Source organism: Falco rusticolus, chromosome 9 (assembly GCF_015220075.1).
Source record: "Falco rusticolus isolate bFalRus1 chromosome 9, bFalRus1.pri, whole genome shotgun sequence".
Classification (NCBI taxonomy): domain Eukaryota; kingdom Metazoa; phylum Chordata; class Aves; order Falconiformes; family Falconidae; genus Falco; species Falco rusticolus.
In genome coordinates this window covers 28,002,817-28,017,597 of record NC_051195.1, presented here as the reverse complement: position 1 = coordinate 28,017,597, position 14,781 = coordinate 28,002,817, and the positions used below count along the sequence as shown (strand labels likewise).

The window sequence follows — 14,781 nt, the reverse complement described above, 5'->3', positions numbered from 1 at the left end:
ACTTCCATTATGGTTATTGTTGGATTTTACTGTGGATAATGCTAGCAAATGTTTTTCACATTCAAATAACTCTGTGACAAATCCATTAGAAAAAGTTAGTAGAATGAATCAAGATAGGTCCTCCCTAAGCACTTGCTAGAACAGATGCATACTGGACTAAGGAGTCTGTCCAGATAAACTAGTAATCTATGATGATGACAATGAGAGTGCATGTGATTCAGCTGAAGGTAAAAGTGTTCTGTTTGGCTCTGAATGCTTTCTGGCTGAACCAAGGGACTGACACAACAGATTTTCACATGAACTGTATATACAATGTACTTATGTACACATCCCACAGTATTTTATTTTCAAAGCTTCCTTATGACTCTAGGTTAGATTGTTGGTGAAAACATATCTGCAAATATATTACTTGCAAGGAGAACAACTTAGTTTCTTTAAAAATGGGATAGGGGAATATACCATTCCTCATAGAATATCCGTTTTCTATATATCACCCAAAGATAGAACAGCTTGGAAAAGGGTACTATTCTTAACAAACTGACAACTTGCTTTCCAGGTGGACTCAATTCCTCCATTCCTTTTCTGTCCAACTGTCAAGAGAGTAAGACAGAAACAAAGGCTTACATCACCACTGTGGCACAAATTTGGACACCCTAGTGCTGATAATTAGCTCTTATAAATGTAGCCTTGGATAAATCTCTTGACTTTGATATCTATGGTGTCTTATTTCACACACAAACATATGTACCAAATCTGTGTTCAGTTTTGCTCTAACTAAGGTATTCATCATGGCATTTGGCCAGAACTGAACTCTAAAGATGAAATTCTGACTTTTATCATTTTGTTGTCATACTGAGCTCAGTATCTTGTCTTTTGTGTCCATACCGGGTGCATCAGAATCCTGACAATGTGTGCACGACTTACAGAGCAGGATATGGGACTTTGCATGGGAGCCTTGGGAAGCAGCAGCTACTAACACCTACAGGCCCTAGCCATAGTGGAGTGTCTGTCTTCTTCATACTCAGAATCGCAGTTATAAGAATTCTCTTTAAAAGTCACTTGCCATCATTGGTATATCCACTTTATCACCATGTAACTCAAGGGTCTGGAGACCTTGGGTACTTTCATCCAAATGTGAATACACTTCTGTGATTCAGAACCTCTTTCTTGCTGGTGTGACTATACTCACTTCACTCACTTTTCTTTATACTTCTTATGATACATGATTTCTGACTGTACTGTAGAAGCTAATAAATCAACTGATTTTCTGAAATTCAGGAAGCAGATTATTGTTTTGGCAAATTGGAGACTAAAATATATCAGTTTTTCAGAATGGAGAACTGGGTCTGGGAACAGAAATACACTCCTCTTGAGGAGCCATATTTTCTTGACTGTTGTGAGGATAGTGAAGTTGTATCTTGTAATAGAGTGAAGGAAGGTGTGACTGTGCATACGTGAACTAAAGAAAAGGCAATCTTGCCACTTTTCTTTTTCAAATACTTAAATGTCTGTATATAGTGAAGCAAAGGATGTAGTGACTTCACATCTGCTTCTAGAAATGTGTGCTTTGCCCAAGTCACGGTTTGCAAGAGTAACGCTGGGTCTGAATTGTTTAATGGCTATAGGCAATAGGGATCATTCCTGAGAATAATATCCAAATTATTAAAAATCTGAAGAATATTGCATCATTTCATGGTGTGGAACTTTTAAATTCACTTCTTAAAAGACGAAAATTACTAAAATTTTTTTTCAGCAGTCTCAGCTTTCCTCCACTGTCAGACAGGGGTCATGTTTCAATAGTCATCAAGCAGCAATGCCACCACTTCATTGCAGTCATCTTCATGAAAAGGCAACTCCAGAAAGACACTCAGTTCTTGGACTTCTGTATATTATATGCAATTTACAAACCCACTTTTTCTCAGGAAAATTATATCAAAATACTTCATTAAAAATTTCTGGATTAATCTTTGTCACTACATTCCTGCTTATGTTACTAAATGAACTTCATATTTATCTAGCTTAACTAAGTGTAAATACCACATCAGTGAAATTAGAAATCCTATCATCTAGTATGATTAAATAGTTGCAAGATTCAGACATTTTGAATTACTGTATTACCTAATGGTTGCATCACTGTGTACTCATATTCAATAAATGAATATACACAAATTATCTAAGACTTTAGAAAAATCATAAGATCTGTAATGGTATGTACTGCACTCCGTTAAAATGCATATCAGTTTTGTTTAGCACAGAGTAATTTTTCTTATGTGTATAAGCCACATTGTATCCCTTCTTCTTCTAAACAAGTTGTGTTTCTCCAGCTTTGGGAAGATCTTTATTAGCACTTTATGTTTGAGTAGTGGGAAATATTCTCTTTGATCCCATTCCTAATAGTTTCTTATATATGATAATTACTGAGCTATGGACCATGCAGAAAGTGAGGCTGTTATGAGGCCTATATTAACACAATTCCCCTAGTCAAAAAAAAAAATAATTAAAAGTAGTTATGGCAAAAAAACCTCCTGTAGGCCAGTATGTAAATTCATATGGTCCTTTCTTCTAAACTGGTAATACTTATGTGTAATTGAATTCAGTGGTCAATGAGATGTAAAAGGTATTTGGTTAGTTAGGTATTCTGTATAATTATGATGCCTATCCTAAGATCCATGGTGGTAGCTTTGTAATTTTATATCTGAGTGTTCCACGTAGACAGCTAGTAAGATTATTTACTGTGAGTTTACATTTTAAAATTCTGACAATTTAGCATATGTCCATCCATCCTTTGAGTGCATCTGCAGCAATTAAAACCACATCTTATCTATGTAATGATAAAATAGATTGTTTATCATCTTTCCAGAAAGATCTCACATATTTAATGCCTGAAGGTGAACTGAGCTTCTAAATAAAGAGGAAAAATACACGTTCATCCCAGGCTGCTCAGAGGAAAATGTAGTATTTCTAGAAGCTAATGCATCCCTGAAGGGGCCAGTGAACCAAACTCCTAATAGGGTGAGTCTTCCTGTAGAGCGAACTGCCAGAAGCCATCCTTTTTAAAAATGCAGCTGCAGTGGGTCTCTAGATTCAGAGGAAAACAACGGAAAGTTACAGTGAAAATTTTGGGGTGTGTCCAAAATCCTTTAAGACTTCAAGGATATCACCCCCAAAACCCCCTTGAAACTCCAGTTGAAAAGTCATAAGCCACCCTCAAAAACTCTTACATTCCCAGGAAGACCAATTTTATGCATTCTGGGGGATAACCTTCTGCATTATGGCAAGTCTATTGTGGAGTCGTCTTGACTTGCAATAAGGACCCCTGAACTGAAGCAGTCATGTAGTCTGAAAAATCTAAAAAGAACCTTAAAAAGTTAATCTAAATTAAATTTTAAAACTAATAATTAATATCATAACAAAATTATGTTTCTTATATAAAATTCAATTGATATAATGTTGATCTTTCATTACTGATTTCTGTTGTACTTTACAGTGTTTTTTCTGTTGTCAACATCTGGGCAAAAGATACTGCAAAAGGTGAAAACTAAGGTAAAACTTGGAAATTTTAAAATGAGATTGCTGATACAGAATTTTGGAATACACAAAAAGTATATTAACAAATTATCAGCAGTAAATAACATACAGCTGTGGTTCTTAATCCTTCTTCTTACATTGTATCTAGTGGAGCAATAGTTTGAGGCTGGCTGCAGATTCATTTTGTTTTCTGAGGCTTTTGCAGAATCATCTGTTTCACCTGATACTCCAGTTGCTTCAAAGGCTTTCTTTGAAGTCACCACGATATCAGTTAAGTATTATGGGCCTACCTATAGGTGCAGCCCAAGTGCATGGGAGATTGCTAGCCAATCCAACAGCGTAAAGAAAGGGTTTTGTCTTTTATTCAGAGCCACAAGGTTACCTGCTAGTGCTACTACTGCAGCTACCACAAATGAAGGATATCTTCATTTTATATTCTATTTCAGGTAGAGTAAATCTGGGATTCTTGTTGAGAAATGGTAGTGTTGTAATTATGGTAGTTCCATTTTTATGTGATTCTATATTAGAAATGTTCAGCTGAGTGTCAGTAGTTAATGGTTGTCTGTGATGGATGTTGCTGTCTTGACCATCCCGCAGTATAGGAGACTGAGCTCATGTAACTTAAGTGCTAAAGATTTCTTCAGTTTTAAGGACAAATAATAGGAAGATAAGTAATAGAAATATGCCTATGTCTTCATTTTTTACTGTTCTGTGTGAGATCTGTGTTTAATTTTTCTATTTTTAGATATTCATTTTAAGATTTTAAAAATAAGTTTCTACATTAAATAAGTGGTTCAGTTTTCAAGTTTCCTGTCTGCAGCAGTTACGTGTGTGCAGAATTTTGTCGTTTCTCAAAAAAATGGTAATATAATTTCCATGCTCAATGCTCTTTTATTGCAGATGTGAATTCCTTGAATCTACCACGACTGTATAGTTTTTTTAACTTTTTTTCTTCTTAGTGGGTCTTTTATGAACTCTATTAACTGTGTAGTGGGGATGTAAGTAGAAGTAGGAAGTTTAGGAATTCCTTTATTCATGGAATTCATGCATTCTCAAAAGGAATTTTAGACACCTTGTAAAACAGAGAAATAAGTCAAAACTTTTCTAACTGCATTGTGTAATTCTATCATCAAGTTTTCAAATACTTTCTCTCAAGTTGGTAAATTTTTGGGGTGTCCATAATCTTTGAAAACTATCCTGTCCTGTCTGTTATAAAGGCTAAGAAGCATTTTCATACTTTTAAGTCTGCATTTTTGCTCTTCACCAATGTCCTGTTTGTCCTTGTGCTCATGCTGGCTATTTGCTCAGGACTCTTGTTCCTCCCTAGTTGCTATTCCTCTGTTTTTTTTAAAGACAGCAGGCACAGCCTCTTCTTTCATTTTGCTCAGCTAACAAAGCTTTTACTCTGCACCTGTGAAACAAATTATTCATTCTAATGGTGACCTTATTAACCATCCTTTACACCCATTCTATTCTGGACTGATTTTTCCTGAGCCCAGTTTGTCAAAATCATGTAGTATGTTTCTGATTAGGCCTTTAAAATCAGAGTATTTCCATGGAAATGTGTCATTTTGTATGTTCTGGACTGTATGTGTCTTGATTGTTGTTGTTAAATCATAGTGACTCTGAGTCATCCTGTGATCAGCCACTGCTTTCAGGTCCTTTTCCTTGTCTGTCGCTTTCCAAAGCTTATAATAGAAATTCTCATTATAAATCTGTAAAACATATGATTTTGAACGTTGTCTTAGGTGACATTCCTCTCTGTTTCAATGTCATCAGATAAAAATTGGAAGTCTCTAACTGATTTTCATAGAAACTTTGGATATATTTGCTCCAGCCTGTCTTCCCTTGTTAATGTACATAACTGTATTATCAATTTTAGCTTGTTCTGTATTCACCTGACATTATTTCTTACCAATTCTCAATGTCTCAGCTCAGCTAACGGTTTTCTATGTAGCATCCAGTATTTTTCTGAAGACGAGAGAAATTGGTTGAATTCTGTTGCCTTGTCTAGGAAAACAGTTATCAAGGAGCACTGTGATGTGGGTCAGGTATTATTTACCTTTGGTAAATCTACCCTGTTTCCCTTTGTGTTATTTTTTTCTTTGTTTTTTTTCCTTCTTTCTCTTTTTCCCTCACAATATCAGATTAACAAGTCAGTTGTTGTTTGTAGAACTCCATACATTTTCCTTTTCTTAGGAAAAAAATATTACATTTCCTGACAGTATTTTCATAAATGCATTAATAATTAATTCCCAAATGCTGACCTGTGGTTGGAGCAATAATGCATGAATGCATAAGCAACTTCAGTGCATCACACTGGAATGTAGAAACAGTGACATGGAAGAGGTCCATATATTAGTGTCTAAAGGACATCATGTTTTCACACAATTTACCAGTCAGCTCTTTCTAGCTTAAAAGCAGCCTGTCTTTGGACACAGAAGCAGACTAATATGGCAGCAGCAGCTGTGAGCAATGTTGTGAACTGTGCAATAAAATTGATATCTACATGCCAAACCTGGTTCTTTCACCCTAACTGCAGATCATTTTACAGAGCAGTCATCATTGCTTTATAACCAGCTTGGTAGATTCCTAAAAAAAAAAATAATCCAACTATCCTTTGATTTCATGTGTCAGTTCTTTCAAAGATTTGTATGACAATATTCAGCTCTTACTGAATTTTGCTTTGACATTTGTGGTAATTTTTATATTCTTGTTCTCATTATTGATCCTAACGTCTCCATGTAAACATCAACACTTTCACTGAGGTTAAATAAAAAATGTTATTACCTGATTCTTTCTATATGGCAGCTCTACTTCTTCCCTTGTCCTTTTTTTAATATAGATCTGAAGAATTCAAGCACTGTAGGTAAACAGGTTTTGGCAATTATTATTGTATCCCTCCATTTCTTGAAACACTTTTTTTCACTGATCAGTGGGGGGTGGGTGGGGGTGGGGGGCAGGTGTGTCCCCTTTTCATAGACTTTCTGATTATAGTCATTGTCCTTTTTGATCTGTTTATCCATTCTTGATCTTGTAAGTCCCATTAACTTTTATCAATTGATTTCCTGAGTTTACCAAGTTTTCAACTTTGAAATACAAAGCCTTAATGCAGAGACTACTTTTATTTTTTACTTTTATTAGAAAAGGGTTACTAACGATCAGGTTTTCCAAAATTATTTTATATTACCAACTTTCTAATATTTCCATGTTATGTTATTTGCTAAATCTAACTTTTCAATAGCATGACTCCTTTTCTTTTCTATTTTTATATAAATTATTTATATATAAAATAACTTTTACTATTCACTAGTGAGAACTTTAAACACATATTAAGATGGTTTTGTACCTTCTCATACAATTTGCCTGTACTTCTTGTTGATGCTACATTTTCATTGTGCATTAAACCAGCATTTATACCTAGATAGAACAAAGATATCTTGGACTCTGAACTTAGGTTTCCAGATACTGTGATGGATGTGGTCTGCAGCAGTACTACATACTGATTTTATCACATAATGATACTAACATGCTTAGCAATTTCATCTCAATAGCCGGCTGATTTTATATTGCATTTTTGGAGGCACCTCTTTACTTCTCTCTGGGAATCCACATTTTGCTTTCACTTGGTAGTCATCTCTGAGTCTTTTCAGACTTGTGTTTAACAGCAGTCTAAAAAGGGTAGTGAAATTGTGATGAACCAGGAGCAAGGTTATGTAGGTAATTTAACATGGCTGTGGATCTCCTACTTTCCTTGCTTGGTATCTTCTCATTAAAAACAAAACAAAACAATCCTCTCTCTTTTAGGACCTGTCAGTTGTTTGTCATTGAGTATATGTCTTGTATAACTGTATTTCTTCAAACTGGCATTGTTTCCATTCTTTTTACAGACCCTTTATTTAGCATTTTCCCAGACAGTCTAAATTTTTTGGGTTGTTTCTACTTTTCATACCAGAAAAAGAGATCAGTAACTCATGTGCAGTCTACATAAAGCCTCACAGCACTGGGCCAAATGCCTGTCCTTATCTCATATATCATGTGCTGAGATAATTCCAAAGGAGTGTTATTTAAGTATCTACCAGGAGAGACAGCTGAAAAAACAATTTTGCACCTTTTTGTTATGTTAGCCACCAAACCTTTAACATAAACTCCAAACTGAAATCTTCAGTTGCTTCTAAGGAGCTGCTGTCTCGTTTGAGGGACTAAATAAAATCTATTGTATATGTATAAATAATTGATTTGCTTAATTTTATTAGGATGACCACACTATGAACTCAGTACATATTTAGTAATATAGGCTTTTATGTGTAGAGCTTAGTTTCTACTTTTTATTTCCTGCTACTGTAACTTTATATAGCTTGTGCCTGTTTTGGCAATACCCTTGTATCTTAAATAATACAATCTATGGCATCTTGCATCTGAATCTATAAAACACCTCATCAGATTCTTTAAAGTCTGGAAGCAGTGGAGCTGCTTTTCCAGTTCTTTGCCAGGCGTTCAGGTGATTTCATTTACCTTTTTTTTTTTTTTCCGTTCCCTCCAGTTTTCTTTTGACTTGTTACAGTGCTGTTTTTTGAGTTAAGGAAATTGCCAACTGGAAAAATACACCTTATGACCCTTCTGAGGACTCAAAATTGGATGAGTCCTATGAAATGTATTTTAATCTCGAACAGAAATACTGTGCTTGAACTCAAAATGAATCTAGTATCAAAGCATATGCAAGGAAGAGCTACTGAAAATAATTTGATTTATGTCATTCCACAGTGGTTACCAAGTATCTTTCTTGGTAATGATTGTCTGATAATGGGTATTATCTCTCAATATTATGATAAATTTTAGACAAGTAGAACAAGATAATTGGGAAGCAATGTTGAAAATGGTAGCAGGTTTCTTAAAAGAATCATGAAAGTAGAGGGACCAACATATCACAAAGGCACCTAAGGCAAGAGGCTGTCTTTCCTAAACACTTAAAAACTCCTTGTAAATGCTAGCATTGATTATAAGGAATGGGCTGCTGACCAGAATAAAATTGCCTGGGGAAAAGACTTCACTTCAAATCTTTCATTTTTCCCTTAAAACATTTTTAATAAGGGTGACACATGCATGAGCTGCAAAAATGTCAAGAGTCCATAGCTCTCAATATCCTGAGGACCATTTCCTCTTTAGAATGATATTTTCCATTCAAATATAAAACTTTCAGCATCCAGTTGGATTTATTTGTGCTTTTTGTTCCTCAGATATTTTGAAAAATTCCACACACACAAAAAAATAGCTCTGAAATGGAAACAAAACATGAAACTTCAAAAGTACTTACAAAACTGTACTTTCCAAATCATGATTCAGAGTGTTTAAAAAATATTTCATTTGGCTTTTGGGAAAGTGTCCCAGGTTCCAAGAAGTCTTAGGAGCCAGGAGTCTTAGAAGCCCTCCCGGAAAATCCTCAAAGCTGGTTTAGAGCTGATAAGCCCTCTGTCCCTGGCTGCAAGGTCATACAGCAGATTTTTTAATATCTGAGCAGATAACATTGACGATAACTGCGAGGTTTTGAAATTTGCATTATTTCTATCATATTTATGTGCAAATGGGTGGATATCTGTGGATAGCTTTCATATTAAAACACTGGCATTTTCCAGCAAAAAAAATATTCCTTAGAAAAATGTACAGTATGTTCAGGATTTCCTTTTTCTAATCAATGCCAGTACAATCCAGTTAGTAAGACTAGAAGTGAAATGGAGTCATGGAGGGATTATTGACATTCTGTTTTGAAAACGCTCACAGAATGTCTAAATCCTGACTAATAAATTGCTGACACAGGATTTAAGCTTTTCCAGGGAAAATACAAGATGCCGGTGCTGACCTGTGTCATTGCAAAGCTACAGCTCCTATGCAGGACACTCGGTGGTGGTTCTGTCTCTAGTGCTCTTTCTCCCCTCTTAGAGGTGGAGCAGCTTCCTGAGATGCTGCCACTAGCATGCTCAGAAATGTCAGTTCTTATGAGATGTGATGATACGGTGTCGAAATAAATTTGTTAAAAGTTAGATTTATGTGGATTTTGAAACATCTGAAGCACAGTCATTCACTCAAAATTTGATGTTACTGTCATTGGCTTTAGTAATAGTCTGTTTCCATATTATGTTCATCTGTGAACTCCAGCGCACCTTACAGAGCAAAATAAATATCATCATTTTTATTTCACCAAGTGAGAGCGAAACTGAGGCAAGAGTGGGGAAACTTACTCACCACCACAACTAAGATTAGCAGAATCCCAGACTAAGCCTCCAGTCAGGCTCCATCCATCCTCTGCCACAATAACAGGGATCACCGGAGTGCTCAGATCATCCCTCTCCTGTGAATAATGAGTAATGCTATTGAAAAGAAGATTCTCATGTATCTTAGATGTAAAAATTGTTTTAAAATATTTATTCATATTTTTAAACAGCATTGTGAATGTGTGGGCACTCTCAGTGTGTGCATTTTTCATTAATAACCTAGTACAGGAGCTTGTTGGCAAGCATATTGTTGTAGTAGACAGTTTGATGTTTAATTTTGAGGGATTTCTATGTAAAGTAAATATTTGATGTTCAAATTTATGTGTGCATTTGTCCAGTCAAGGAACAGCCCTGTCCCTTTGTCCTTCCCTCCACTAGACTGCCTGCACTCAAAAGACATTGTTTGAAATAACAATTACATAGGGTAGTATTCACAATTAAACTGTATCCCAGCAAGTGACTGTGGACATTATTTAATGAAGAGTATTAAGTAGTTATCGTTATGGGTATGTATATTCTTGGTACATTTTGAGGAGACAAATAGAGAAAAAGAGTCTCCTGAAGGAGATGTGTCTTTTTGTCATTTTCTGTAAATGTGTCTTTTTGTCGCGTAAGTAAGTTGTTGTTGCACATGTGAGATTTATTCATTCAGCCCAAGAAGTGCAAGTAGTTCACACTAAAACCATTTGTAGGCTGTGTACAGTGTTTCTTCACGGTGTTTGGCTTTGCCCATGTGAGGTGAAGCTGTAGTCTGTGGGTAAGACCTGGGGCACCGAGATCGGGCTCCTTTCTTTCATGGTACGTGGTGAAGGGTGTCTGTCTGGGCAGAGACAGGCCGCAGTGAGGAGGGGAGTGGTGGGCACCACCTTGGTCTTTCCCCAGCCATGTGACCTGCCATCAGACCTGCGTGCCAGCTCACGTGTCAGACCTGGGCAGCATCTCTGCACCTCCTCAGTCTCACAGCCAAGCTCTGCCTACGCTATTACTTTTCCCCACTGGTATCAGTAAGTCCCAGTGGAGAAGAAATTAGAGAACCACAATGAATTAGACAATTTCCCCTCTTAGCAAAAGTGCTATAAACCTGTTGTTTTCTCTGGCTTGTGTAGACTGCTTTTGTGAAGTCATAGCACACTGTGGCTTATCCAAGTGCCTTTAGCTGCTGGTTTCATTATCATAAGCTTATTCAGATGCTTCTAGCTTTCTCTTTTTTGTGTCTAATAAGTAATTAGTATGTAATTTAATATGTCATTGTTGTCACTTTTTCCAACACAGAATAGTAATAAAAATCCAGTATAAATATAAAGTTAATTACACTGTAACTTCTCTTACACTTCTGTATATTTCCAGGTAAGTCCTCAACAGTGATCTGGGGCTTGACAAATGATGCTTGTAAAAATTTCTGTGCGTACTTGCTGATAACAGTCGTATGGCCAAAATGGTATCATCAGAGGTTCAGTATATACAGATACTTTGGTATATCATAGAGTAAAATACGTCTTTTTTTCAGAAGCATGAGATAAAGCCAGTTATGACAGCTTTAGTGAATTTGGCAGTGCAAACAATCTAAGGACGAGTTCTAGATGTTTAGCTCAGTTAATTCCAATTAAAGCCTTCATAGTAATTTTAAAATCTAATGCAGAAAGATCCTGTTGCTATTTGCTCTCATTTTCCTGAGTATTTTTAATAAATGGCATCAGATAGATTGAATACTTATTTTTAAAAAATAATTTTTGTGGTTTTATTGTTAAAATTACAAAACCTTTCCAAAATATACATGGTAAAAAAGAGAAAATTGTACAGAAGCCTTTCTCTGTTTATTTAAGCATCCTAATGACATCACAAACTACTCATGCTTTTTTCCCATAGTGATCGTGAGGTCACTAGATGCTTCTCATACTCATTTTAGTTCGCTGATCTCTGTTGTACCTTTATCTCTCACGTGTATTTCTCCTAGCACATGGACACATATTATATGTCATGTTTGTTTACATGATTGTGGAGATTATTGTTTTGCTTCTCAAAGCAGTAGCACACATGTGCTATGAGTAAACTGTGTGATAATCTATGTAAATTACGTGCACAGAAGCTATACTTTGCCCTTGGGGAAAATGCAAATTAGAACATTTTGTAGTTTGTTTGTTTTTAAATACATACACTTTTCACTTCAAGGCTCAGGACAGACTCCCTCTTTATTTTCCCATTGCTCATCATTTGTTTTTTCTTGTAAATATCTCAGGCTTTAATGGCTAGTTTGCTACTTTGGCAGGAAAAAAATGCTTGATGTGTGAAGTCCTCAGAACATAGTGTTTGGTGTATTTTATAGCTCTGCTGTAAGGGAATTATCTGCTTGTAAAAGGGTGTATAACACACTCACAACTCAAAGCCATTATAGTGATCTGACAGTGTTCATTCATTTTCTCCTAGTGCTGTCTTGTTTTCTTCTTTTACATTAGTGCTTGTAATATTTTTTAATCCTGCATTACTAAAACACAGTGGTAACTGATTTTCCATATATGATGCAAGAAAAACATTTTCATAAAATGAATTGTTTACTGCACTTGCAATTGTCTGCTGATGTAATTTTTTGCATTAATAAAATTATTTTTATATTCTTTAAGTACCTTTTAGAGAAATGTTTTAATGTAAGTTGTCTGATTCTGTTTTAAGTGAAGGAGAAAACCTGGTAGAGGTTGTCTCTTTAAATCAGATCTGCAGTGTTGATGGACCCTCTAGCAGGCACGGTAAGAACCATTCTCACCTCTGCAGCAGGGAGCTTGACCATATAGACTCTTACATTCAATCAAAACGTTTTCCTTTTTAATATGCACTGTACCAATCCTATTCCCATGGTTACAGCTCATGCTTCTTTGGTTGCTTCCAGCGTGTTGGAAAAGGAAGGCAGCATACATTTCTTGTACAGGAGTTTAAAACATCGTGAAAGCAACCCTGTTGTGATTTGCATTTTAAATGTTTCTTTTTTTTTCTCATTGTACAGAATGCTGTAGCCGTAGCTTCAGTTCATTTGCCACAGTCTGTCTTCTCTCAGTCTTCAGCCTGGCAATCTGTTGATAACTCCACTTGCAAGCTACAGTTTATTGTCTTTCGGAATGGAAAACTCTTTCCTAGCACAGGAAACTCATCAAATCTTGCAGATGATGGGAAACGTAGGACGGTTGCCACACCAGTTGTTTTTGCTAAAATAGGTAAGGAGTTGTTATGAATTGTTTCCTTTAATCTAAAAGCTACAGTATACTTGATTATGTAGAGAACAGAGGAGTAGAGTATACAGCGTGCTGAGAGGCTGGAAACAGTCTTGTTCTTTAGTACAAATGTTTGCAATTGTTCCTGTCTGCATGGTTTTATTCAAATCATCCTGCAAATAAAGAAATGCACTTGCCGTGTGACTAGAATGCAAATTCTAGACTACTGTTTTTTGACAGCGTTGTTATAATGCTTGTTTCTTAAAGCATAGTGCTATAGGAAAGAACCTTGATTTACTCCTTATAATGAAAATTGCAACGTTAACGTACTAGACACTGATGAAAATAAGGCTTTTGGAGTGGGAGTAGTGCCCTGTTGCATGTATCAATAGTCACCAGTATACTTTCTGATGTGATAGACGTAAAACAGGTGTTAAAGGCTTTTGTCTAAATGTGATAAATTGTATGTGCTAGTGAGTCATTATTTTGATTAATTATTCACTCAGGCAATTTTACTAATTTTATTTGATATGGAATAGTGCTTTTATTTCTATTAACATTTTTTAAATGTTTAAATGTGACTTTCAAAGTGCAGAATTGTCTCAGCTATTAATCATACCCTGAGATGTTTCTGCAGTTACATAGGCAATAGTGTAACACAGGTCATAACTGAAGAATCCGAAACAAAAAAAATCTGCTTTGTGAAGGATGATTAGATCATTTGGACACATTATGGGACTGAAACGTTCAGATTTATTTATACAGTTGCAAACTTTTTTCTGAATGTGAGCACTGCCTTTGATTTTGACCATTAAGGGTACATCTATTGCTTTTTTCCCCATAGTTTAGTGCACCTGATATCTTTACACAGCATTCATCAATAAAAGGTTCACCACTCCATCTCTCTGATTCAGTTTGTTGCTTTTGCAGATGGGTGCAGTTTTGGAAACCTCACCAGCCCTCTTACTATAGGGCTGAGGCACTTTGCACGGGGTATAGACCCCATTGCAGCCTTCTGGGATTTTGACCTTCTAGATGGACATGGAGGCTGGTGGGGAGAAGGGTGCCACATAATTAGTTCTGCAGGCAACATTACCACCATTCAGAGTACACACTTCAGTAACTTTGCAGTGCTAATGGTAAGTATATGACTTGGCAAATACACCTGTATTTCTCCCTCTCTCTTTTGCTATGCATGTATGTTCTTTTTTGTGTGCATCTGTATCATTCTTACTTGTCAGTAACTGACCTTCTGTTTTCTATAACGTTTAGTATAAGACAGTCTTAGAGAAAGTAAGTTATTTAACTGCTAGTAAGTGAATAAACCTGGTGGTCAGTTTTAATAACCAGAGACAGGCCTAATCAGAAATGACATTAAATTCAGGCTTACAAATGAAAGTTCCATCAAGGAATGATTAGGATGTAATGGTTATAAATTATAGGACAGGGTTTAAAAATGTATACTCCTGTGTGCTTTTACATCAGCACATCTCAGAGGCTGGTCTGCTTTTGTTCCTGCCCTGCACTGTGTTGATCATACTAATTAGTTGCAGGCATACCGCAATGTTGAATCATTTAATAAATCGAGAGGAATAACATCTTCTTCTCTTTTAAGTAAGGACAATGCTGTGCTTGTTGATTCTGGACGGGTTTCAGTTTGTGAAGATAGCCTTCTTATGAAATTGCTGTTCATGAAGAAAAATAATTCTGTGCAGTGCTAACACATCAGCCTGCTTTGGTCTGTTCTCCGTCTCACTTACAGTTCCTATTGCAGTTATTTAACT

General features: G+C 36.0%; 1 protein-coding gene across 2 annotated transcripts in view; it reads left to right on the top strand.

Moving 5' to 3' along the window:
- Positions 1 to 14,781, top strand: part of LOC119153768 (adhesion G protein-coupled receptor A3-like) — a 277,280-nt gene that overhangs the window by 210,699 nt on the left and 51,800 nt on the right. For both annotated transcript variants that reach the window (XM_037400601.1, XM_037400602.1), the window contains 2 exons: positions 12,793 to 13,000; positions 13,928 to 14,136. In XM_037400601.1, the coding sequence (XP_037256498.1) occupies positions 12,793 to 13,000; positions 13,928 to 14,136 (417 nt within the window). The remainder of the gene's footprint in view (positions 1 to 12,792; positions 13,001 to 13,927; positions 14,137 to 14,781) is intronic.